At 37.1% G+C, this 27,069-nt stretch overlaps 4 protein-coding genes and 2 non-coding genes across 7 annotated transcripts; all 6 read right to left on the minus strand.

Annotated features, from left to right (window-relative positions):
- Positions 1–3,767, minus strand: sumf2 (sulfatase modifying factor 2). The gene is made up of 9 exons (XM_067492402.1): positions 3,030–3,767; positions 2,769–2,916; positions 2,556–2,670; positions 2,013–2,057; positions 1,740–1,890; positions 1,059–1,114; positions 653–737; positions 268–409; positions 1–183 (listed from the first exon to the last, which is right to left on the minus strand). The coding sequence occupies exons 1-9, from the start codon at positions 3,082–3,084 to the stop codon at positions 81–83; spliced, it is 900 nt and encodes a 299-aa protein (XP_067348503.1). The 5' UTR covers positions 3,085–3,767; the 3' UTR covers positions 1–80.
- Positions 3,768–3,924: 157 nt separating this feature from the next.
- cct6a (chaperonin containing TCP1, subunit 6A (zeta 1)) lies at positions 3,925–11,278 on the minus strand. The gene is made up of 13 exons (XM_067492397.1): positions 11,063–11,278; positions 10,329–10,392; positions 8,927–9,061; positions 8,273–8,446; positions 7,866–7,969; positions 7,487–7,757; positions 6,671–6,753; positions 6,026–6,122; positions 5,780–5,927; positions 5,067–5,200; positions 4,810–4,912; positions 4,393–4,465; positions 3,925–4,304 (listed from the first exon to the last, which is right to left on the minus strand). Exons 1-13 carry the CDS (start codon positions 11,197–11,199, stop codon positions 4,232–4,234), a joined length of 1,596 nt encoding a protein of 531 aa, XP_067348498.1. The 5' UTR covers positions 11,200–11,278; the 3' UTR covers positions 3,925–4,231.
- Positions 5,325–5,459, minus strand: LOC137108321 (small nucleolar RNA SNORA22). Its single transcript, XR_010912183.1, has one exon. It is a non-coding gene; the product is annotated as a small nucleolar RNA SNORA22 (small nucleolar RNA).
- On the minus strand, positions 6,837–6,973 carry LOC137108322 (small nucleolar RNA SNORA22). The gene has a single exon (XR_010912184.1). It is a non-coding gene; the product is annotated as a small nucleolar RNA SNORA22 (small nucleolar RNA).
- An 887-nt stretch (positions 11,279–12,165) lies between the features above and the next one.
- LOC137108094 (protein NipSnap homolog 2-like) lies at positions 12,166–22,933 on the minus strand. The gene is made up of 10 exons (XM_067492403.1): positions 22,493–22,933; positions 20,769–20,896; positions 20,551–20,596; positions 20,355–20,449; positions 17,576–17,646; positions 16,606–16,746; positions 16,183–16,214; positions 15,556–15,650; positions 15,187–15,270; positions 12,166–13,540 (listed from the first exon to the last, which is right to left on the minus strand). Exons 1-10 carry the CDS (start codon positions 22,582–22,584, stop codon positions 13,476–13,478), a joined length of 849 nt encoding a protein of 282 aa, XP_067348504.1. The 5' UTR covers positions 22,585–22,933; the 3' UTR covers positions 12,166–13,475.
- A 425-nt stretch (positions 22,934–23,358) lies between these two features.
- Positions 23,359–25,086, minus strand: mrps17 (mitochondrial ribosomal protein S17). 2 transcript variants are annotated; one of them, XM_067492404.1, is made up of 3 exons: positions 24,961–25,086; positions 24,424–24,567; positions 23,359–24,100 (listed from the first exon to the last, which is right to left on the minus strand). In XM_067492404.1, exons 2-3 carry the CDS (start codon positions 24,544–24,546, stop codon positions 23,777–23,779), a joined length of 447 nt encoding a protein of 148 aa, XP_067348505.1. In that variant the 5' UTR covers positions 24,547–24,567; positions 24,961–25,086; the 3' UTR covers positions 23,359–23,776. The 2 variants fall into 2 exon arrangements, with proteins under 2 accessions (XP_067348505.1, XP_067348506.1); XM_067492405.1 differs by lacking the exon at positions 24,961–25,086 and adding an exon at positions 24,743–24,940.
- Positions 25,087–27,069: the final 1,983 nt, after the last annotated feature.

The following is a 27,069-nucleotide window of genomic DNA, read 5'->3' on the forward strand; positions in this document are numbered from 1 at the left end:
TCCCTTGTTAAGACCTCAGTTGCCATTGCCATAAATGGACATCACTTTCCATTACTCAATATTTTTTGACTTTCTTGTTGCTACAGTTCTGTTTTTTCTTTTTTCTTCCCTTGTTTCTGTCCATTGTTGGCAGCACACCTGAATCCCAGGTTATCAGAGGCAGAGTCTGGAGTGTTGCCCATCCTGCAGGACACAGAATCATAACCGTACGTCAGTCACGAATGCTGTAAAGTTACTCTGTAGGCTCAGAATCCCAAACTAGATCACCTGGTTGTAATTTGAGCCTTGTGATTGGCTGAACCATCCACCGTGTCTATCCAGGAGGCCCCACGCAGGACATACATCGGTTGTGCTCCAGAAAAGGGTGTAGAGGTCCATTCCCATGTATTTCCCATCATGTCATAAAGACCTGCAGGAAGAATGAACATTGCTTTGTGATAATAAAAACCCATAGTAGGGAATACACCTTGATCATATTTCACACATTTGTTTTCCTTTGACCTACATACATTTATTTAAGTTAGAAACTTTCAAGACATATTATCTGTTTATTGCTTCAGACAAACAAGTGTCCTAATAGTATGTTGCAATAAAGCCCGTCTAATCTCATATCATCAAACTGTTTGGTTTGTTCTTACTATGGGGCAAATACCATATTTGTTTTGAGGAGGAAATGCTGTAACAGGAGAGATGCCATGGTATCCATCTTCTGCAGTGTCTCCATCTGGAAACAATCCCTAAAACATAGGGAAAAAATGTCTTAGCTGTTTGTTAGTGGAAAGTGGGTTTTTGCATATTTCATACACTACGATGTGAATATATTTTTATGTTGGAGCATGACAAAATACAAAAGACCCACGACTCGAATAGGGTAAGGGGTTACAGATAATAGATGGATGGATGCAGCTTACTGTAAATTTAGCATAATACAGCAGCATAGTTATCAATAGACACAAGTCAAAAACTAACACATATATATAATATGGTGCAAGTGTGAGTTTAAAAAAACAACAACAATAGTGACCTAACCCTAGTAGGCCTCACTGTACTACGCTAACCTGCCACAGGTTGGTTCTGTTGGCCTGGAACTTATTTCCCCATGGATATGTGCGACCTAAAAAACCAGAGGCAGAAAACAGTCAGACAATGACAAATAATGAAGTTAGACACTAATTACTGTGCAAGGTGGAATAGTTTCTCCTTTTTTTGTGTGATCCATGAAGACATTTCTCAGGTGAACAATGTGTGAAAGAGGATATAAAGGGCAGCTTAGGTAAACCCTTGTCTGAGTGCAAAGAGCTGCCTTTTCCATGACACAGACTGAGCAGAATCGTCAATGTAAAATAAATCATGCTGTGATTATGTGTCAGTCAAGGCAAGATGAACAAAACTCTAACAAAATAGTGGCACATACAATGTACAGTCCATTTGGGATCAAAGGTTTGCAGCCCACTATTTTGAGATGGAAAACTGAGTAAAACAAAGTTTTTTATTCCTCAACATAACATTTAATGCACATTTAGCTAGTACCAATGTTTCTTCATCAGAAATTAATGAAAGTTAATTTTTAATTAATTTATCAAGTGTTGTGCTAATTTTAGCACATTTGTCATTATTTTGCTATAACTTTATATTCACTCTTTGACCATTTTTAGTACTTCTGATGATTGAACATTTACTAGTTAATTGTTGAACTTTTGCACCCTACTGTGTACAGTTTCAATGTGTAATCTGTGCACCTTGTAGTCCCCCTCGTGCGGCCCACTCCCATTCCTCCTCGGTAGGCAGCCTCTTCCCCTTCCACTGGCAGTAGGTCTGAGCATCATTCCAGCTCACCTGAACCACCGGAAATTCCAGACGGTCCCGAATGCCTGAACCAGGTCCTGCAGGCTGAACAACAGTGTGTCAAATGGGTAATATTCAGGGCAATGCAGGTGTAGTGGGAGGTTACAGACTAATAGTGGAGAAAATAAATAAATAAACGAAATCCAATGTAAAACACAGGACTTTACCTGTCTCCAAAACACCCTTTCTATAGGTAGCCACCAAGGAGCAGACTGAAAACAGTAAATCCAAAAGGAAAAGTAAATACAAGGTGTGCCTCAAGAGCACAAGGTTTAAAACTTCATCAAAATACTTACAATACGGAGGCTAAACATAATATGTATTTTCACTAAAACATTCATTAACTTTTTTTCTTTTTTTTATTTTGACTTTGAAATGTTAAAAAAAATCTTAAAGATAATCTTATTACAAGTAGCAAAGGCCCAAGCAGACGTCAAATGCTTAAATACAAAACAATTACAGTCATACAACCATATAAAAACAGGAAAATACACATTTGAGGAGGTGGATGCAGGCATTGTTTGCCCGTTTTGATTAAGTTGTTTTCGGGAGTTTTCACATTTTACATATTGTTAAAAACAACAGTTTGCATATATGTAAATGTGGCACTAAGGTGTTAACCGCAAAAAACCCTTATATTAATGCTGAGGGTTGGTACTTTTATGTCTCACTGTCCTCGTCCTCTCAAAACAAATATCGCAATAAACTACCTCAATTCTCTGTGTGACTTTGCTCCTCAGCTCCTCAGGAACAAAGTCTTTAAACACAAAGCTCCAGCCAAAAGTCTCGGCTTCAGTTTTGTACTTTTGCGCTCTCACAAAGTCTCTGTGGTGAACAAAAGACAAGACAGTTTTGTTTTATAGCTTTTGACGTATGATCTGCGCTGTAATCCACCTTTAGGGGCAAGTTTAGAGTCGAATTACCTGAACTCGGCATTTGTAACTGGATATTTGTCTATTTTAAAGGGTCCCAGTTCAACCTCTTTAGTGGGGGATTCATCGTCTCTCCCATCAGATGCACTGGTTCCCATTAACATCTTTCCTCCGGGTATATCCAACATCTCTTCTACTGCTGTGTGCCAGGAAGAAAAGTTGTATTGTCGTATTTATTGATGCACACAAACATATATACATTATGTTTCGGTATAACCACTGATCAGAAAGGAAAAGGAGTTAAATTCTTACCTGCCACTGCGAGTAAAAACACAAACCAGATCAAGGAGAATGTTTTAATGTCCATTTTGAAAAGACGGGTTAAGGTAAAATAATTTTTTACACTGTATTCATAGGCTACACATTTAATTTTAGGAGAATTCAAGGACACTTCTTAAACTCCACATACATGCTTGTCGTTTCTGTCGGACATATTTCATGCTCGCAACGGAAGTGGTACATCGACAAACCGGTTCCAAATAAGAAACAGAAGGTTCCGCTTTTAGTAAAAGGTAAAAACTGTATGAAGAGACACGTTGTACTATAAATTTAAACAAGATAAATTACGGATCCTTTTTGCTGGGAAAATACAATCCAGATTACAGCCGGAAAAATAAAATCACTGAAATTTTCCATGTTAGAAAACTAGACCTTTGCTCAAACCCTAACTTCAGCAAATGCAATTTGGTTAGTTTTATAGATTATGTATTTTACCGTAAACTGAAAAAAATTATGGTTTTAAAGTCTTTACAATTTGCTGTTTGATTCAACAGTATATACATAAAAATGTGTCTTGTCACCATATCATTCATTTCAGTATAGTAACACTTCCTAGTATTTAGCATCATCAGTCGCCCTGTTATTTGGATTTTTTTTAATACAATATCCTCAAAAATCAGTGATTTACTTTTTTTTCTTGAATTACAATTTAAGAGTTGTTACTGCAAAGAAAATTTGTTTATTTTTTTTAAATGGAAGTGTACCAAAAATGTCACAGCTGTCTACAAGTTGGATTCCACCACAGGCTGTACATTTACATTAAAGTCCACATCTTTCTTGACATTCATTAATTAAATAAACAGTGTTTCCAGCTTTTTTGGGGTGGGGGGTCCATTCTCTTTTCACAGGCAATCAAAACAGCCAAACCTTTCAAGAGCCACGAAATTCTTTAATGAGTAGAAACAAAACTGAGCGGCAGAGGTCAGTGCTTTTAACAAAATCTCATAAATAAACCAATCAGAGGGGAGCATTGACAAATCCATGAAAAAAAACCATTACTAGCATAACAATGGTTTCTGACAGATGCAGTGATGAAATGCCGTGGTGTTTACAGCTGTCCATCAGACTGGGGGGTGCTTCAGAGTGCCAAGAGAGGGGACAAGCTGACTGAACCATCAGGTAAACAACTAATCCCTTGTGAGTATGTTAACAGCTGCAGCTTCTTCTGGTAATCTTTAACCTTTCAGTGATGACATTCCAGCTCGCATGATCTCATCTACCAACAAAATGTTGCTTGCAATCACCGTGCTGTAAACAAACAGAGACCCTTGTCAGTAAGGTGACACTAAAATATTCCACAGCTATTTTATTAAAGTTATTAAATACATTCTCTCACCATGAATGGAGAAGCTGTTTCTTGACACAGTAGTTGTCCCATACTCCTGCTTCCCCTGCCACCATCGGTTCTCCTGAAATACAGCATCAAATATTAAGATAAATACAAATACAAACAGCCTTTGTCACACTGGTCTCATAATTTGGAACAATCCCTTGTGAAATTAAGTAGTAAGTACAAACATTCTGTTTTCTGTTTTTTCTTTGTAAATTTATCGCTATTAGATTTGTATATTGCTTACTTTATACTTAGACTCAGCGTCTCATCTGAACTTCCATCTAGCTCGACTTGAACTTAAGCTTTAATATACTAATATTCATATTTATAAGCTTTTGTAAAACAGAGGATGCATCTCAGGCATCTTTCAAAACAGACAATCTAAACAAGTTTTTCTTTTAGTACCCCTCTTGTTCTGACCTGTGCTGAGATCTACACCAACAAGCTGACCAGACTCCTTGTACTCTGTCTGCAGCTTCAGCAGAGTCTCCTGTGGGTCATATCCAGAGTTCTGGGCCAAGACCTATGATGGAAGATGCGTAATTTAAAGTAAGACAAGATGACACAGTCTGAATAAAGATCAAGAATATTATAAGTAGTGCAATGGAAAAACAAGACATTATTGTAACACAAAGTAGACACGCAATAAACCTGTGGGGAGAGTAAATTCTCCTAACCTTGGGGATGATTAGAAGAGCATCAGCAAATGCTTGGACACCCAATTGGGCTCTGCCTTTCACATTGGGCTTGTGTTTTACCAGAGCATCCACCACAGCCACCTCAAATGCACCTGCGCCAGACACAACACTACCTGAAAAGACAGATGAAAATGAGATACTCAGACAACACACAAGTAACTCCTCCTCAGCTCAATAAGGCAGCAATAATAGTATATTTAAACTTAAAATTAATCACTGGTAAAAGAATTTTCAGCAGTTTGTTCTGATCAGCTGAATACATGTAGAAGAGAACAAACTCTTCTAATGCAGAGGTAAAGATCAGAGTTGCTTTAGCACAGACACAGAGACCAGGGAGAGCCACGTTAGCATCCCTGGGTGTTCTCTGTGCAAATAAGACCAACTGCCTATTACTAATGAAGAAAAAGCAAAAACAGATAAACCAGCCATAATTTGATTTAGTAGTTTTGTGATACAACCAGTATCAAGATGAGCAAAATAAAGAAACATGACTAAAAGCTGCCGTTACTGATTTTGGTTATGTGATTTTTATATTTAATCCATGTCAGGTTTAAATACCAAAGGCTGGGAGGACTTAAGGAAGTTGCTTTTAACTAGAAAACAAAACAAAAAAACAAAACTGTAAAATGTTAAGCCAGTAAGTGAGTAAGACAGAAACATAAGAGAAAAAAGTTGGTTAATTACTATCTTACCATCTTCTATTGCGTTCTTGACTGCCCGCAGACCATCCCTCACAGCATCTTTGATCTGTGTGAGGGTGTGTTTGTTTGGTCCCTTCAACAGCAGAGTAACTGAGCGAGGGTTCCCACACTTCTCAATGAATGTATACTTTTCCTCACCCTGCAAACCAAATTGAAGACAATTACTGCTTCTGCAGACACTTAAAGGCCATAATGTGTTAACATTTGCCTCTTGTGCTGAAATAAATATATACGCACCAGTGTGTGTTCATAAACCAAACCAGCATGTCCCAAGCACTCAGGCGTGAGGTCATCAACAGAGTTCATGGCAAATCCTCCACATGCAAGGGTGAGTCTGCAGAGAGAACAAGATCCTCTGTATAACTCATCCTGCCAATGCTGCTTTAGTTTTTAGACAGTTGAGCGAAACTGATTTTAGCAGCTTTATCTGCCTAATCATACCCATAAGCAGAACTTTAACTGGAAAAATCACCCCAATGTGTGACACAAGTTAAACAACAAGTTTCCTCATGGTCAGACATGTAACAATTTTCTTGATCTGCAATATGTTACAACTTGGCAGCCACAAACTGGTCACAGTTCAGAAATTAGCTAGTTAATGTTACGTTGTAGAACTACATGGACCAGGAACCTCATAGGTCTGCTGTGGCTGCTCTGCCTGTTTAACAGGCTTAAGGACACCACCTTGTGGCTTAGCTAAAAAAAGGTAACATGAAGCAGATCGCTGATCTGATCATGATGTTCTCTGAAATCATAGTACAATTATGGCCCTAAACAAGAGATCTCTGAAGATCAACATGACTGAAATATACAATTCAATTAAAATGTCCTAAAACACATTCACACTCTACAGAAAAGGCCACTACATTTTTATTTTTTTACCTTTCCATGTTCCTCCTCTTTGCCCTGCGCAGGGCTACAATGCCTTCCTTGGCGAGGGCATCCAAGGAAAATGGGTCAATGCCCTACACAAAGCAGAGGGGAGAGAAAAAAGCATGAAAATCTCTGATCCGTTCTAAAAGCATTTCACTGTGTACTTCAGTATAAAGATTGTTCTGATCTGTTGAATACATGTAGGGGAGAAAAATACTCTTCTAATGCAGAGGTACAGATCAGATTTACTGTAGCACAGTTACAAGATACCAGGGGGAGCCACGTTAGCACCCTTGGGTGTTCACTGTGCACTTGAAGGCTTGATTATGTTCTTATTATCATATGTTAAAATGAGAAATGAAGAGGCTATGTAGAAATGACGTTTAAATCTTGTAATCTGATCCTGACAGAAATTTAAGATATAATTTAATAAGTGTTATTTAGCCTCTTATGGGAATCTACAAGAAAAATGATAGAGACTGATATAAAAACTCACAAGGTAATTGTGACAATTTATTGTAATAAGTCTGACGCTTTTACAATAAATTACATTACATTAAATAAGTCTCTGTAACGTGAACATGATGATCTGTATTTTGCAAACAGGATGTCAGAGGCCCTGTACAGAAACAGTTTCAGCAAAATTGCTTATTTTTTAGAAATGTATAATTTTACAGGACTGCTACACTGTTTTCCCATTTATATAGTTGGATTTTAAAGCAGAAATAAAACTGTATGCTGTAAATGCACTATTCTATAAACTAGGACCCACATATGTGCTGTGTGCAGTTAAAATACGGATGCATTAATCCCTTTCAAGCCTACCTTCTGGTTAATGACGACAAAGCCCTTCTCCCCGTTGGGACAGACTTTGTTCTTCAGGGCGATTATCTTCTGCACACGATCCACGATGAACTTTCTTTCTGCAACCACAAGCTTCTCCCTGTCTTCAGCACTCTTGTAGAAAAAGCCGGAGTTGACTTCTGTCTTCTCATACTCCAAAGACACATTGCAAGTCAGAATATAGGCATCCTCCACCCTTTTCTTCATGTCTGGGTGTCGAGCACCATGGTCCAACACCAAACCTCTTATTAGCCTGAGAAAAAAAAGCAGGAGCTATCTTTAGATATCAGAGACCCCTGTACATTTCATTGCACCACTGTCTTCAGAAAGATGAATCAGCTCAGGAGGTCTTAAAACTCACTGTGTATCACAGTCGGTTTTATGTTTCATCTCCATGATTTCCACCATGTACAGGTCGATGGGTTCATTGGGTTTAGTAATAGCCAGCACAGCATCTACTACGGCCTGCAGACAGACAAAAGGCCATCACCACACCCAAATATTTCCAAAATTGTTACAGAAATTATTAGTTTAATCACAATAATTGGATCCTTAAAGATGGTTTAATAGCAGCACACCTGGCTATCTGCAACTATCATCAGCTGTCAGTGTTTAGCTCAAACTAATGCAATCTATTAAAATCATTATGAAAAAAAATCTCCATATAGGTGGTAGTTCAGCTGTAAAGTGAAAACTAAGAAAATTATCCAAGTTTGGTCAAATGCTGAAAAAAGTGCATAAATTGAGATGCATTCTTTTATGCCTCACCTCAGTTAGCAGGTCTGCCAGCTCTGCATAGACCTTGGTCCTGAGGGAGGTGCGTGCGACATTAATGAGGGTCTCTCTGTCCATTTCCCTAGTCACCTTCAACTCCTCCAGAACAGCCAAGGCTTTCTCTTTTGCTGCATCAAAGCCCTCAGCAATGATTCTTGGATGAAGCCCCTGCAGCATGAAAACAAAGTTATAGCATTAAAAGTATGTGTAAACAGTGATTTTACATGAAATCTGATGAAAACATTCAATATTCTAATCTGTGACTCAAATATGGGTGTAAATAATAATAATAAATAATTCTAACACTGAAATTGTGAGGTTTTCTGCTTTCTAAAAGTATAGTTGGTCGAGTTTTGTTTGGGATAGACTGGTGCAATTGTGAAAAACTTAAGGTGATTATGTCTTTTTTCCGCAGGAAATCCAGGGAACAATAACGGCTGGGAAAATAATCTAGAGATTAATGAGTGAGTGAGTGAGTGAGTGAGTAAATAAATAAATAAATAAATGAATGAATGACAGCGGCAGCCCTAGTAAATATTGCATTAGCTGATCACCATGTCAAAGAAATTGCACAAATGATAGACACAATTATCCCACTTGGTAAACATAAATTGAACTGGAAATTAGTGGACATAAGCTTTTACTTACCTCAGATATGTAGAGGTCAGCTTGCTTCAGCAGTTCACCAATGATGAGGACGTTGGAAGTGGTGCCGTCTCCTGTAATGTCATCCTGCGCTGTGGCAACCTTCGCAATCAGGGATGCTGTGGGGTGCTGAATTTGCTGTGACAAAAACAAAATCAGACTATGAAACACAGCACAACGTCTAAACAGAATCACAATGCTGTTTAAGCAAAACTGATTCACAATTAATAAAAGGTTACAAAAAGGGCTGCAACTATTGATTAATTTAAATAACGATTAATCTCCTTCACACAGTTAAAGTGACATAATTTAAGATCCCGCTTTGTCTGCCCAGACTGCAAACCCCAAAGAAATTCAGTTCAAACAGATATGAAGAACATATAAAGGAAACCCTGCCATTTGAGAAGCAGAAACAGTTGTAAATGTAGCTTGAAAGTAGCTAAAATTATTAATTACTAAACAGCTGAAATCAACTAATAGTTTAAGCTATTAGTTGGGAAACAAGTTCTTCTGCCTTAATTTCTTTCAGTCCATTTACTCTCTTTCAATAGCTTCAAACTGATCTCTATCAATTTATGAAGACATGCTCCTGTATTTTGGAAAAGGCTAACAGATTGACTTGAGAAAAGATTCCTACTAATTCCTTGATTGGTATCACAATAGGCTTTATTAATTTGTTAAGATATAGAACGCAACTCTTTCTCAGACTGAGTTTACTGCAAAACAGATACAGACATGAATGCAGACTTATTACAGACTATAACATTAGCTGTAGGTGTTAAACATGTTCACACATTTTTCCATGCACACAGTCCTTTTTGACATAAACATGTGTTTTATAATGTTGCAAATCTGTTAATTAGATTAGGTATTAATAAGATTAGGTTTGAAAGGAATAAAAAAAAATACAACTCCACAAAATATTTCCCCATTAGTTAATAAAAATAAATCAGATCTGAAGTAAATCAGTCATGGTATTATATGCAAGCTTTTAGTATCTGACAGTTTTCAATACTTGATTCATTTATCAAATTACCAACTACTGAGTGCCACGATAGAAAAATATACACATTGATTTATATAGTTTTTAAAATGCACTTCAATTTATTTTTTAAATTCACATTACCTGTAGTCAAATAGCACGTCAAACTCCTAGCTTTATTTGGTGTATATTCACTGGCTATGATCACAATTGTAGTGATGAAAACTGCCATTCACACCACTATCCTTTAGACACTCATGGAGCATCTGCGTATTTTATGTAGATGTTGTATGAGCCCTTGATCTTTTTACCTAAAATAGCCCCGCACACACATTTGGGGTGTGGTCACCAACAATGAAGAGAGGGGCACAATAGCCAAGACTGTTGAAAAGACCAAGTTCAGTGATCCAGTGCTTTTCTTACCATCTCATGTAACAAGACGTTGCCATCTTTGGTCAGTTTTATGTCTCCTGCTCCAGACACCAGCCTGTGGATCCAAACAGCCGGCAAAGGGTAAATGTTAATTAAGCAAAAGCCAAATCTCTTTCATTATTACAACCAAATCCCAGAAAGTGACAAATGCCCTGGCGTTTTTCTTAAGCATATGAACAAATGCATGAATGAACTGTGTTCACTAACGGATATGGAAACCGTAACAGTTTGCTATCATCTCCCCAAACTTCCTGAAATAATTCTCCTGTCGCTCAGCAGTTAGGTGATGTTAACATTAGCCCGTGATCAGCGATCAAATAACTAACTCTTTGCGTAGTCCCACAGAAGCCACTATCAGAAACACTGTGATTCTCCTAGCCGACATTACCTTTCACGTTAAAGTTAGCATACTGCTAACCGGCTGACGCTAACATGCTAATCTTAGCTTGGAGGTTGTCAAAAGCATAATGACGATGACTGGGCAGGACAACATGCGCCGTTATCCATTTAGCAACTGAAGGCCTGAAATCGCGACTCTATACTTTGTGGTGCATGATGCCAAAGACGTACACTGGGCAAGTTTTTCAATCAGACTCAGAAACAGGTAATAACAGGATGACTACAACGCTAGCTGCAAACGGTCTACTTGTGGAATAGACGCTGACATTAGCCGCTTAGCTGTTAGCATAGCACGCGTGCTGCACAAAGGGTCCGGCGGCACTCACATCTTCATGGTCCCCTTCGGTCCTAGGTTACTTCTCAGCACATCCTGGAGCCCTCGAGCGGCACTGATGTTAACCGCCAGAGCAGTCTGGGCCCTGGCCACCTCTGCTTTTGGGTTCAGAGCTTTTATCGCAGACATGGCGAAGTAAAACTACAAAGTATCGCCGTAAGGGACTGCTCGGGATCGGACGCTCACGAAAGGGGAGTTGGTTTCCAGAAGGCTCCAAGCACGTGTTCTCGTGCTGCCTTCAGGTAACCACTACAAGCTCGGATAATGCGCTTTTTGGATGTTTCACTCATGCAGTATGATCTTTTTTTTTAAATTAACTAACCAATATCAGTACATTTTTCCCACTTTCAACAATTGAATATTTTTTAATGTTTACAAAACTGTTTTTAAATTATTTGCAAGTCATTGCATTGCCCTTATATTATGATTTTACAAAGAATTCAAACCTTTCTGATGAATGAATTTGTACTTGCAGTGGGGTACTTTTTTGTAACTGTTCAAATGCATGGCAACAATGTACTTTCAGTTTCCGGTAAAAGTATGCGCCACTTTATATAGATTAAGATGTTTATTGTTGTAACAGATACTTGACTCAGTCAAATTTGTCAACGTTGATCCAAATTTACCACTGACTGCACCCAGTGTCATAATTATGGTTGTGCAGAAGAGAGACGTAGCCCCATAAAGACACATAATTGTAAAAAAAATAAATTAATAATATTCGTGTTGTTAGCAATGATTTTACTCATGCAGTAGTTGCTGTAACCACTCAACATTGAATCCCACTCTTGCTTCTAAGGCATTTATTTAAAGTTATAAAGCATATTTACGTATGTACTGCACTTAAGAGTTTGTTTGATTTTATATGTTTTAATTTTCTTAGAATATTTGAGGTTTACTAGAATATTCCTATTTTTTACTACGGGTTTATCACGTTTTCGACATATTGTGAAGGCAGCATAAGTCACACCCTGAAAGAAATCTGATTGGTCAGGAAATATCCTCGGACAGACCCTGGATTTTCTATAACAGTAGAATCTGCTTTTTTTTTTTTTTTTTCAACAATGCATGGTTGAATAAAAGGAGTCAAACGTTTGTTTTGAAATTTTAATCTGAAGTTTAGTTCAGTATCTACAAATAATCTTATTAAAGCACTGCATTTTACATTCACCACAGGGAGACATTACGCCTCTCCAGTCCACTTGTTTGTCAATTTAGAACACCCTACCTAATTTACAGATACAGGATTGACCATTTCTCTGGCTGGATCAATAAGCCCACTACCTCTATCTACAATTGGACAATAAAACAAAACAAAACAAAAGAAATCTCAGAGCAAACAATTAACTGCTTTACATGAATTGGGTGATATAGGTATGGACCAAACCACTCAGTGTACAGACATTGGTGATGTAGATATTTACTCTGCTAAAATCAAGCAATTTTCCTCATTAGCTCACCTGTTCTACCAGAAGTTTCATCATGTCAAAGTTATAAAACAATTTCAAGATATGGTTAGTTCAACAGAAGACACTCAAATGGGGAAAAATGACAGACTAGGAATTCAGCACATCTTTAACCCAGCAACTGGGCATAAACACTGTTGTTTAAATCCACGTCCAGCTTCATTTTGTGGCTAGTCAACTTCTATAACAGTCTTCCATATGTGTCTCCATAACCGTGTCACTGAGTCTATTTATGCATCCAATTTTCAAACACACTTCTGATACAAACTATAATATGTGAGTTGAATGAAATCTTAAAGCAGTGGAAACCTGGTGAACATTTCCAGTATCTAAACATGTCAATGACAATCAACATCACTTTACACAATTGTACTTCCCAAACACAAATTGGTAAACAGCACTTCTCTTTGTGAATTTGAAAGCCTACCAATTAACATTTAGAGAAGCTTCTCCATTTTTATACTGGTAGTGAGGAGTGAATTCTGGGCCAAGTGTTTTTGTTGTGAGATACTGGAGGCTGTATGACTTGTCATGCAACAGGGCTTGCAAGTCATTTTAGCTTACAAAAGACCTTAAAATATTTTTCAGCCGTGACCAGCACTAGAACTGTTTCTGGTATCTCAAAAGTCAAACACTGATCATATTTTAGATCATGATAAAAATCAAAAAATAAAATCAGACTCCTCAAAAATACAGTAAAGAGGACATGTGTCAAATCATATTTTGTCTGCACAGAGTGGATGGATGATTAGATCAGTAATACAGTTTTGTAACAAATAGGGTTTTGGTGATTATCAATTTGCCCATGTCATCTAGGATCAAACAGAAAAGGGGAGTAAAGAAAAACAGAAGCATCCTTGGCAGTGCACACTCTGATAGTTGGCTTCACTCAGTGTGATAGTTGCAGTGGCTGTTGAGAATTTCCCCTGGTGTTTGTGGTTACTTCATGGGCGAAGTCTTCATGGGAATCATTATCCTGGACTCCATGTTCTGAATAAGAGGGACTGTAAGAATAGAGGGAAACAGATTTTCGGTGTCATACATCATGTTCTCAGCCATACTATACACAGAGTAGCATTACTGGACATTGCCAATTTAGCCAACCATTGGGAATTCACTGGTTTTATACCTCCAGCATATGTTTTACAATTTGCACTTTAGTTACTGTTTGGACATTCATGTGTGTTGTACACCAGTCATTCCTCCACATTTACTTTGCATATACAAAGTGTACACAGTCCATGTTCTATTTCTATTACTACTATTTATTATCTGGTTTATACTTTTTTAACTGCTTGTATTTGGCATTCACAGTGGACGGCAAAGGAAGAATTTCATTGTACAGGGAAATGTGCTTTCCTCACTGACTTTTTCCCAAACCCAAAATTATTTATTAAATGTAATGGACTTTTTTAAATATTGAGTGTCCAAGCATTTTTACTGACAGCCCTGTAACATATTGCAGTTTTCCCTTACAAAGTATCTGAATTATTGTAAATAAAAGGATGTAACACTGTATAATAATCATCCTGCCCCTTGGTGATTTTAATGCATACAGGTCAAAATCCAATTAGTTCCAATTACTGAATGTGTTTCCTCGCAGATACAGACTGCTTGTAACTACAATTATAATTAGTCATTTAACAGATGCTTTTATCTCAAGCGCCTTACAAGTAAATAGCAGACACTAGGAATAACTCTGGGGTCAAGGCTCTTGCCCAGCGACACTTCTACATTCAGCCAGGAGGAAGGGGAGGGGTTCGTAGCTGCCCGGCTTTCTCAATTAAGAGGAGGTTTGCATTTTATGCAAACACGAAATCTGGTTACTATCATCCGGGCAGGAGATTTGAGAAACCGGTTTTTCTTGAGGTAGATTTTGGCTGGAGAACAAGAATTCTGTGTAACTGAGCTTCCAATTAGCTTTTCACAAGAGCACATGTGCATGAAAAATAATGGTAGGCAGAGCAAGTGTGGAGGTAGAGTGGCTGGATAAAATAATATAGATTTACTGTTTTAACTAAAAGAGAAATTAACAAAGTTGCCTAAAGTCTACGTAAGTTTGTTTACACTGAATAACTTTTTACACACAATCTGAGCCACAAAAAAAAAAAAAGAAAACAGCTCCATTTTGTCTGCAGCATTTTTTTTAATCACTATAAAGTCAAAATCTAAATCTGTGAACCATGCTTCAAAAATTAGTTCAGGCTTGAGGAGAAATCTAATTAATTATCTGAAGTATGTCTACATATAAACCAGATTATTACACTGCATGTAAACATACACAGTGGCAGGGCAAATCAGATTTCTCATTGTCTGTCATGATTGTAGTAACAGTGTTTCTTATATCCAATTTTTGCAGAAACTGTCCAATCATCACCAGTTCAGTTAAGTGTATGTTAATACATAAGTCAGACAGGTGCACTTTTAATGTTGATTTAGGTACAGTTTTCACACCGGATGCCCTTCCTGAAGCGACCCTCCCCAATTTTTATCGGGCCGGCACTGCACCGCTGGGGATGGGCTTCAGTGTCTTGCCCAGGACACCGACATCCTACCCTATGATTGGTGGGCAAATCTTGAACATGCACAAATCTTGATGATACTGTTTCTTACATAAGTGAAGAGGAGAGGAACAAGATGATAGACTTACCCGTGTAATAAACAACCTCATCCCAACCATCACGTTGCCAGGCTGCATTTCTTATGTCTTCTCTAGACAGAAGGTCTTTGTACGCTAAACAGGAAAAACAAACATGGAAACATAGTTTTTCCAAAAATCCATACACTACACCCAAAAAAGAGCAACATTTTGCAGAAGTTACAAATTGACACTTGCAATGCTACTGCACTGTAACTTAAGAAAAAATGTTGGGAATAACACAGTAACTTTGTGAGTACATTGTCATTAACAAAACTGTGATGCCCATAAATTATAGAACCTTTGCATATATTTTACCATAAATTAATAATGTACAAATTCATGACTAAAGGTGTCATGAAATCTGGAGACCCTGCTCACCCCATAAGTGATGAACTGTGTACAGGCGTCCAATCTGGGAGAAAAAGCCTCCAACTGCCTCCTGGTTCTGCTGGCGAATCTCAATGGCACGTGCCCTGCCGAGCACCACAGAGTCGTGTTAGATTAAAGAAAACAAAAAGCTTGTTGATGAAGGTTTTTATCAATTAAACCCAAATCACAAATTTTTAGGTTTTATAGGTCAAATGCGGACATTGACTGTTATCCCAATAATTGCTCTTATTATTTCAAAGATGTAGATTTGGTTTTATTACATCAGCAGGCAAATTTCCCAGTGATTATAATTTTATTACAATATTACAATAATAATAATAAAAATAATAATAACAACAGGAAATTAAGTCAATTATGCTTTTGATTTATAAATTATATTTTGATATATATTGTATCTATCTACTCATAATGCATGATTGTGTGACTAGTAAGTACCATTGACTCATATTCTTCTGCTACAATCTGTAAAACCAATAAAATAATAGTGAGGAAGATTTTTAATGGATCATAATAAGATAAGATAAACCTCACAATAATAACCACAAACTTATTAAGCTTCAATATGTAAATGTATCAAATTTGACACATTTCTGAATTGACAAAGTTATGACTTACCAGTAATTCCCCCATTCAATCATAGTTCCTGGCTGTAATAAGAAATTGAAGATGGGGAAGATGCGGAGAATAAGTTGTCAGACTGTTTACCACAGCAAAAGATAAAAATAAAAGATGTAATAAAAATATACAAATAAGTCAGTACTTTATTTAACAATAATCTAACCCTCGCGTCATGTGATAATGTTCAGTTTTTGAACAAATAGTTTAAAAGAGATGTTAATTCAACAGTCTGATCACATCTTTTAAAATTACCATAAAATCGCTAGCATATAGTATCAACAAAAACTAAACATCATAACCTTAATGAAGAGAGAATAAAAAGCAGGACTCTTGTGTTAGACAGCATTAACCTGTCAAAAGTGTGTTTTTAAGCATAATCGTAAGTTATTGCTTTATAATATATGGAAGAGCCATAGTTACCCTGAGTTGGTATGAACGGAGTTCATAAATATTGGGTCCTGCACGAGGAACAGGTTCGTTCCAGAAACTGAACTCCAGCAGCAGCTGGTTTCTGCGAGACAGCAGCATCTTCCCCCTCTCGTTCCTATAGTCCATAAACACCTACAGCAATGACAAACAACACAAACACATTACTCAGTAAATCTGGTTGAGCCAATCAACCACTAAAACACAGTTAAGAAAATATTAAAACCCTGGCGAAATAGCAAGACAAAGAATAAAGTCAACTAGATGTGCTGCAGCAAATCAACTGTGATCCAAAAATTTAAGGGTATTAACAATGTACACACCTGAAATTACTGTACTTATTAACTTATGTCAACAGTAGTAGCAGTGATAACCCAAAGCACACGGAGCATCTATGGATAAAAACTGAAATTTGTTTGTGGAGGTTTGCATCGAGTCCTGTTGCAGTAAATACACCTCCTGTAATGTTTAACATGTTCAGTTTAATCGCAAAACATATATGAATTGTAAAGTGTCGTTAAGATCTTAAATAATCTTAGTTACACAGGTTTAAATTTGTTTTTTGATAGTTAGTGCCCACTTACGTAGGAGAACATTCTTGTGGGATGACACCTGAAATATTCTTATGAATATTTTACTTATTTGAAATTTGAACAATGTTATGTTCTTAAAATCCATAAAAAATTAATTTCTGATGACAAGTCCTTAAATGCAAATACAGAAACAATAGGGCACATTTAGGTCCATCAACTGCACTTACCTTATTTACACTATAGAACTTCAAAGATAATTGTACTACAATTACATTCAAACCAAAGAGCTGTAATAGTACAGATAAAGAACACACAGAGATGAAAAATGGAAAAAATGGTTTGTGGGTCCATTTTGAGGGGTGCACTGCCAGAAACAGCGGCCTACAGGTTGCCACCTGCCAGTTAACTCATCTAATATGACCACCCGTTACCTTATTCTGCCTGAGTTTGTTCATGACTTCGGTGAGGGCTGGGTATCCTCCCCGATATCTCCACAGGTGAACTAGAATAGAAGGAGCAGAAGAGCCAAAAATAATATAGCTCTCAAAAATCTCTGGGTGTCTGTTACTGCTTCGGGCATGTTGTTTAGCATAAGCAACCACAGCCGCTAGACAAATGAATGGCACTCTTAGCAATTTCCTTGTTTTCTGCATAATTTGGTCATCTGATTTCACCTAACTCTCAAACATAAAATAATACGTATGTATAAGCTAATACAACACAAACAGTCATGATCTTTTATGTCTTTAATGAACAAATTGGCTGCTGTATGTTTATAACTCAAGGTAGGTTTGGACCTACCTTGAGTTATAAACGTATTCAAACAGTGCAAGTGTGATATTCACAAACAGCATCCACTGATGTCTTTTTTTCCAAGTGTTGGTTTACACATAGCTGGAAAGATTTACAGAGTAATTTCTAAGACTTTAGATATTCATCAGTTCACAGATGACATATTGTCTACAAATGAAGATGATTTGGTACTGTGACTACTCTCCACTGAAGTGGGTATCACCTCCAAAGGCATAATGCAGAATCTTCATTGAGGTAATGAGGTAAAAGAACCATAGTAAGAGCTAAAGACTTGAAGGAATTACTCTCTCTGTTCATGAATCAACCATATGCAAAACATTAAACAAGCAGAGTATCCATGGCAAGACACCACAGAGGAAGAGATTGCTCTCTAAAAACAACACTTGAGCACACCTGAAGTTTGCCACAGATCACCTTGACACTAAACAATACTGGGAAATTCTCAGACAGATGAAACAAAGGTAGATTTGTTTTGGAAGTACACATACCCCAAGGCATGGCCAAATACAGCTGCATATAAACATGAAAACATCGGTCCAACCAGTGAAGTACGGTGGCAGCAGCATGATGATTTGAAACTGCTTTGTTGCTGGAACTGTTAGAACTGCCATTGTAGAGGGGTAAACTACTATTTATGATCAATAATAACCCAAGTTCATCAGGATCCTCAGCAGAAGCTAGGTGATGTAACAGGGCCAGCATTCAACCCCTTAAAGACGTTGTGGAATGACCTCAAAAAAGCCATTCACACCAGACACAGCAAGTAAATGGTTTAGCTAAAGCAGTTGTGTGAAGGAAAAATGGTCCACAATTCAAGCTAAACATTGTGCAGGTCTAATACACACCTACACACTTCAAGCACATGCTTGAACTTATGATTTAACCAGTTATTAAAACATCTGTATGTTTAATTGGAGCGTTAAATAAATATCTGAAAGAGTATGACTGTATTTCATTAGCTTAGAAATGTTGTGTTTGTTAATGTTTGTGAATTTGGTGAAGATTAGATCACATTTAATGATAACTATATGCAGAAAACCAGGAAACTGGAAACAGTGATTATTTTTCTTTTCACTGTACAGAAAAGTGTCTTTCTCTAGGTCACCTGTGATCAACAATTAACCTTTCTGTCAATTTCCATTTTCCGAAACTGGATAATTTCCACTCTAAATATGGTATGTAAAATATGAGACTCTGAAAAGAGTAAGAAAGAAGAGTAATTTACTAAAATGAACACCGTGCAAAAGTCATTTAAAAAAGCATTTACTGTGCTACTACACTGGAGATAGTACCAGCCAGTATATGTATGCAGTGATCAACAAGTCAGTTAGGAAAACTACTTTTTTAATAGGACTAATTATTTCACCCCTTACTCAGAGAGTAAGGGCGCCATGTTCATTAAACAAGAGCATATTACTACATATTATTATCCAGTGCACATATTTCCTTTTTGACACCCTTTAGATTATTTTTATCGATATTGCCAATGTTTCCACACTGTAACGAGAGCTGCAAGGCAGATTACAACCGAGGCAAAGACAAATGTCACCGCAAGGACAAAGTGCACTGCAGCCAAGAATAAGGCAAGATACTCACAGATAGTTAACTAAAATATAAAAATGTTACAAAGTACAAATTTGTGGCACAGAGAAGAACAACTGCAATATTCTTATGAAATGTCTCACTTTAGGTCACGAGAGACAATAACTGCAGTCTGAAATATCTTCTACACTTCACTCTATTTCACAACAGAAGTAGTAAAACTGTTTGTAAAAACCATGAAAGAACAAGACTAACTTAATTGATGATGACTTTTCAGTTCAGTACCAACGCGGGCAGTGGCTCAGTTGGAAGAGTGGCTTCCTACCGACCATAGGGTCAGAAGTTTGCGCCCCGCTGTTCCTGACCACAAGTCAAAGTGTCCCTGGGCAAGTCACTGAACCCCCAACAAAGTTGGCCGTCACCAGCTCGAAAACATCATTAAACTGTGTTGAACCGCTGTTGAGATGTTATTGTGATGTTTAATTTTTTAAACATCACAAAAAGTCAGAAACAAATTCTGAAAACAATGAAAAGGTTAATTACACATTCTGTGAGCTAAAGTGCTTGGCTCCAAATTGAGGTGTTGTCAATCAAACACAATACTCACATTTGGAAAGCTGAAACTTTTAAGTACTTTATCAGTTATTGTTGTAATTTTCTGTCAATTTCTTAAACAGCTATTCTTTGTAGCATTAGTATCTTGAGGTTTTTAAATTGAGGTTCTCTCTTTTGAAAGGAAGCTCATGTTATATTTGGACTAGTTAAATGAATGGACTACTAATCAATCATTACAATGCCATTGAAACGTGTTAAAATACGTAACTTTCAGATATGAAGCTTGATGTGTGTTCTCACCTGCTTGATCCTGCTCTCCATACCACGTATTCCAGGTACCCACAAGCTCACACGGGTATTCAGGGTCAGCATGAATGGAAGGCAAGACATCCTCACTGAGGACACACAAATATGCTTAAATGCTAGATATGTGCACGTTTTACTAAACCAGCACCAGCAAACTGAATAAATTCAATTAAGGAACGGCTATTCTTACCAAAGGTTATTGTATGCATCAAGGCACTCAGGCTTGACATTGTGAACTGAAAGAAAACAACAAAACCTGAGCTGGAAATACACTGTCTACCACATGTCCTTGTTATCAGACAAGATGGTTTACATTTTAGGATACATATTAAAACATTTAAAACACATAATAAGGCTAATCATTTTCAGTATGACATTATGGTATTGGTAAGGCACAAACAAACGTACACTGTATTTTATACAGGTTGTTGTCTTCTTTCTTGGCAAGCAGGTGAGAGTGAGCATCTTTTCTTGGGTCAACCTTTCTAACAAACAGGGACTTGAACCAGCTGTCTTCGCGGAAACCTGAGAGGCTCCTGTGGTGAAACAAAACGCAAAGTTTAATAAAACCAGCACTTCATCTGCTACACAGTGAAGAAATAAAAGATCAACAGCAGAAAGTGTCACCTACAAAATATATGTACTATACTGTAATTCTACTTTTGTTTCCCCAGTACATGTCTGAACTGCTCACTGAAAAAAAGTGCGCTTCTGACTGTAGACACGCTGACCTGAGCAACTCTGGTCCTATCCAATGGAACGAGCCTGATGAACTGTGAAGAATGTGTCACAACTGTGTTCAGAAGCTGACTAATTGTATTTCATTATACGTTTTGATGTGTTGTATTGATGTTGCATTAATAAAATCTTTCAGTTTCATTTCTGTGTAGAACTAAACTCAAGGTATATCAGGTGATGTTAGCTTATTGCAGATTTAGAGTATTGGTTTATAGAACAGGGTATATGTTGCTAACAAATAAAGATTGAAAGATGTTTCACATTTGAAACTGTCTCCATACCACAATCTGTCTTCCAAAGAACTCAAAGAGTACTGTTTACATTTCTTTTGCCCTTTGCATATCTGTCACAATCTTTAACAATTTAATTTAGGTGACCGTAAGTGTTTGTTAATGCTACATGTTGGTAGGAAACTATGCTGATTTTTTTAATGGGGGTATAAGCCACACAATTCCAGTGTCGGTTTAAAGTATGCATTAAGTGTCTGCTAAGCCATTAACGGACACAAAGCTGACTTGTGATGAAATAAGTAACCTGATCAAAACTGCCTTGTCACTCCAATATTGTGGTGAGTAGAAAATGCACAAGGTGGCTTGACACAACAGTCAGTAACAAAATTATAAGTTTCTACAAATGAGTATCCAAGTGATTCATTGCACAGAATCTCCAGCTCAGGGAAGGTTATAAGCTGTATATACTACACAAAACTAGAGTATTATTCCACATGTTCACATTAGTAGTCTTCTCATTTTCTGATAATAAACTTTAAAATAAGCGCCAGCAAGCATTATGTTCAGTGTCAACAATTGTTTATCATAAGGCACTTCTTACTTTGCCAGCTGGTGAAATACATATTACTTTGTATAATGCATTCAAAGCAGTCATATTGTCATATTAGGGCTATGTTTATATGCAGTACACCGGAGTATTTATTTATTTAATTAGTATACATGTTACAGCTTGATTTGAAGTGCACATCCGCCGCCACAAGTTACTGTTTTACACCATTCAAAACAAGAGCTGTCCTGCAGATTCATTGCACTTTGACCTTGAAGTTTGGGACAGAAACTCGGTTGTGATTTTAAATAATTTCTGTAAGTGGCAGCCAGAACTCTGCTAACACAACAATAACTTACAGAGGATAAGTGCTAACCACAAGTCAATTCACAAGTTTCAAATTCGGGGGATGATCCATTAGCATTAGCATGACCGTTAGCAGGTTTAGAGCTACATTGCTATATGCTTTATGCACGGAGCTCTCCACGTACCCAACGTGCTAGCTTAGCCACATAGCATACTGGACTTTGTCATTGGTGGACAGCGTAGCGAAACTAAACAGTTTAGGTCGCACTTTTACACACGCGTTAGCAAAATGCAAATAGCAAATTCCTAACCTTACGGCCACCGTGACCTGTCCGTTCACCTGAAGCCCATTTCTTGTCTGCCTAAGGCCGTTGCCCACTCTCTGAAGGACTCGGGTAGCCATCTTTCCCCCTGAACGCTGTTGTGACTTGATGTTGTTTGACACGGCTGTGGCTGCAGCTGCAGACCGATCTGTCCCCGGAGGAGCTCACGTTACTTACATTAACGTAACCCCATCTTAACTTTATGTACCGGAATCACTTCACATTGCGCGCTTAGCTTGATGCCTTTGGGGACCTGATGACAAAGTACAGTGTCATTAAAATTACATAGTCTGGGTAACGGAACAGCTATAACGTTAATTTTCCAACTGCCATACAGAGTTGGGAGCAGTCGATAACTGTTTTCGTTCGTTTCTTGTGGGATATTGGGCTGTGGAAATGAAAACGAATAAAGGATATAGTCAAAATCTATGAAGCCTGCCTTGAAACCATAATCGGGTATCGATATGGAATGTAAAACATTTGCCTGCTGCAGAGCTTTCCTACATCCACTTTAATGGAAGCAATGGCCAATAAAATGTACAGTTCGGTGCAAAAATGCCATCAGCTTCAGCAGTCTGTAATCAAATTAGGTGGATATCTTGAAAAGACATATTAAAACACAAAGAACACACAAAAAACATAATGTGTACAAGATATTCACACAATGTAAGACATCTGTGTTGTTAATATCTTAAATTGTCTTCAGACAAACTTTATAATACATCTTTGCACAGAAGTAGCATGAAGGTGTATTTGTATCAGAAGCACACTTGTATTAATGCAAGCAACCAGTGGAGCAACATCCATGTCAGTGCTCATATGGAAACATTCCTGTTGTTTTAAGACACACTTAGAACATTTTATAACTTTTACTGTCATTCAGTTAATACAATGCAAATAATACATAAGTGTATACACTACTCCAATCATTCATTAAAAGGTAAGTGAAGCTTTGCATAATGCATAACCATAACAGCATTGTCAGGTAAAAATATGCACCTTATCCAGTGTATGAATTTGTAAAGTCTTTCAAAAACAGGAAAGTAAATAAACAGATAAGGGCAAATACCGACATTGTGCCGACAAATGACACTGTGTTTTCTGTGTTTTATTGTAAATTCCTCAAACATTTGTCTTGAAGTCAAACTACCTGTAAGGACAGTGTATTTAGGTTTTCCATGTAAGTGTCAACGCGCTTACATTTTTAATAATACATGAAACAGAAACGTGTTTGCAGAGACATACAAGCTAACAAACAAGAACAGTTTCGTATCATGAATTGGGAGTTTGTGCTGCAGAGGAATCGTCTCCACTGGCAGTAGCAGATATGTTGAGCTCCTGCAGTTTTTCTGCTAATGTTGGCTCCTCTTGCAGGCTGAAAGGAAGGTCAGTCAGAGGCTCCTCAAACTCAGTGCCTGCAACTCTCTTTCCTGTCAATGGGTCAACCACCCGACCAACTTTATACACAATCTCAACTAGTTCATGCTTCACATGCTTGGACCTGGGCACAGGCAGAGCTTTGAGAAGGGTGATATCTCCCACAGTGCACTGTTGCAAAGGATCATGAGCAAAGTAGGTCTTTCTCTTATTGTAGTACTGTGAGGGGAACAGACAGTAATAGACTTATGTTATTACAGCAAACGATCATCAGCGTGACAAAAAATAGCAGATCCACAAATTCAAGTTGATTGTATAATACATGTATACAAACTAATATTTTGTTTTGTTATATTTATGTTATATTATTACTTGCTATATTTTAGCAAACATATTTTGGATTATCTTGACAACTCGAAAAAAAAACATGCAAACATGAGCAATATCTAAGTTTATACATTTATTGTTATTCCATTGAAATGAGGACGCCACCCTCCCTCTCTGTAAATATTTGGAGGGACTGAACTCTATTAAAGTTTTACCTTGAGCAGGTAAGGGTCCAGCACCAGCCTTGTGACTCTCACTTTGGCGGTTTTGTACATCTTAGTCCCTATTACTCTGCCGATGATCCACTTCGCATGAACTGATGCCTTTCTGACGGACATTTTGGAAGCCTCTTTTAAACTCTGTAATACAGGAGACAAAACAATTTGTCCGCAGCCATTATCTTCCACATGGAGATCAGATAAAAGCTACACTAAGTTCTGCAACCCATTGTGAATTAACTGAATACAGTAATTACAGAGCAACATTTTTTACTTAATGTTAAAAAAAATGTAACTTTTTAACATTTGTACCTACTATTAACGTCACATTACCAAGACTTTGGTATCAACAATGACAATCACTCAGAAGGGGCAGATTATGAAAGTGGGATGACAAGAAAAATTAGGGCTTCGTAATTAGCTTTGCTACAGCTAACGTGAGCTTTAACTTAACGCCTTTACATAAAGCGTTTCACGCAGGGCCGACTTCATCTGACGTTAACACTGACGTTAGGATGTAAATAATAAACCCACCAATACAATTTAAAAAGAAAAAATTTGAGAAGGTCAAAATATCCTCAACGAGAAGTGGAATCCTCCATGCTGCTTCTGTCGGCTTATTTTGATGACGTAACTATGGCAAGTAACGAGGAACATTGTGCGCAGAATTATTTGCATTGTTAAAATACTTAAATGATAAATAGAAACAAAACCATAACGTCTTTTTAATATTTAAATATTTTAACGTATAGCCAATAATTCCTGTAATGTTTACTACATGGCTTTATTAAATTTTTAAAATTATTATTGTCTTTTTTATGTATTTTGTTATGTGTCTGTATTACCTGTATTGTTAAATAAGTTGTACATTTTTCATAGGAATGATGATTATCTTACTAGAACTAGAAAATAACAAGGCTAAAATAACACCAAAGGTACAATAAATCCACCTTATTGTAGTGCAGTCTGTAATATTAAATGCATAAAAAGAAAAACATGAATGGTTCATTACTTAACAGAGAGGTTACAGTTACAAATCCTCTAAACCCTCCACTTCAAGTATTATTGCAGTACCATGATAAATTCTGTACTTACCAATCAAGCCCTGCTTTACTTTGCTGCTTTAACATAAAAATTACTTTTTCATTTTGGCCACGAGATGGTAGCAGAGAAACTTATCATTATGAACATGAAGGTAAGAGAACAGAAGGTGATAGAAGAGAAGAAAATAGACTTCCCTTGTTGATACATTTGGCAAAAAATGAGGAGAAAGCATGAAACTAATGTAAATGCTTACTACAGCAACACCTGTAATCATCACATTCTAAAAGAGAAAGGGGGTGACAGTCAAGTACAGAATAACATTAAAACTCATAATGCTTTAAAAACAAAGTAAATCGTGGTCTGGGTATTAGACAGCTCTCATTACACAAAACCTGTGAAATTTCAAACCAAGTTAAACAGATTCGTCCTGAATTGTGGGAAAATAAGTTGGTAGTAGAGACGTTAAGAACAGATCTGGTTTAGTATTGTTTTTTTGTATTTTGTTTTTTCTGTTTTAACAATATGAGTATATTTTCACAGCATAGTAAAGTGATAAGTGATATATAACCCACAAGATCAGAAGATCTTTCTTTAACTCAAATTTACAGAGTATTGTGTTTCAATATCCTGGTAAAAATGTTAAAGTCATCAGCACACAACAAAACATGAGAGGAACATCGTAAGCACAGGGTTACACATTATAGCCTGTTAGAGCATTCTGAACATTAACAAATATTACTTTTCCAGCCTTTGTTGCCCCTGTTCCAACTTCTTTGAGATGTGTTGCTGTCATCAAATTCAAAATGAGCAAATATTTTCCATGAAATGGCAAAAATTCTCAGTTTCAACATCTGATATGTTGTTTATGTTCTATTGTGAATAAAATATGGGTTGATGAGATTTTTATTTAACGTCTACACATTGTCTCAACCTCTTTTCAATTGGGATTGTAAATAACATTTTTGAATGAGGAAGATGTTCTGAGTGAAATGCTAAACTTGGCATGATACCTTCACATAAAAATATTCATAACAGGATAATTATCTTGTTATCTCAAGAAAATAATGTGGTGTTTTCAAGTACTATGAGAAAATAACTCATGAACTTAATCTTGGCATGGCCCCAGTGTTGGATCAAAACACAATTATATAAAAATACTGGGCTTCCACTGGATGGCTCACCCGACTTTTTGCTCTTTGATATTGATTTTATTACCTCAGGCATCTGTAATAACTAAAAAACTAAGAAATTCTACAAACCTGTCCAGCCTTTTCCCAATGATAAGAGCTCCTCTGGACCTCCACTAACACAGACATAAGTGAGCTGTTAACACAGATGCATTCACACCACAATGTTAATGGTCTTGTCCCTGAGCAGGAATTGGCAGCGGCTCAGAACCAACCACAGGCAGACCAATCTGTTCTTAATCAGAGCCATGTTGTAGTAAAGCAGAAGTCTGGCTCTCTGTTTCCCATTTATGGCAGTGCAGCATTGTTATATGTCTGCCAGAATTACAACATTAGACAACTTTAGTCTCCTTCATACAAGAACACTGAGACAATTCACATGGTCCCAAAGTTTTATGTTGTTTGACAAATA

This window comes from Channa argus, chromosome 22, assembly GCF_033026475.1.
Source record: "Channa argus isolate prfri chromosome 22, Channa argus male v1.0, whole genome shotgun sequence".
In the NCBI taxonomy this organism is placed as follows: Eukaryota; Metazoa; Chordata; class Actinopteri; order Anabantiformes; family Channidae; genus Channa; species Channa argus.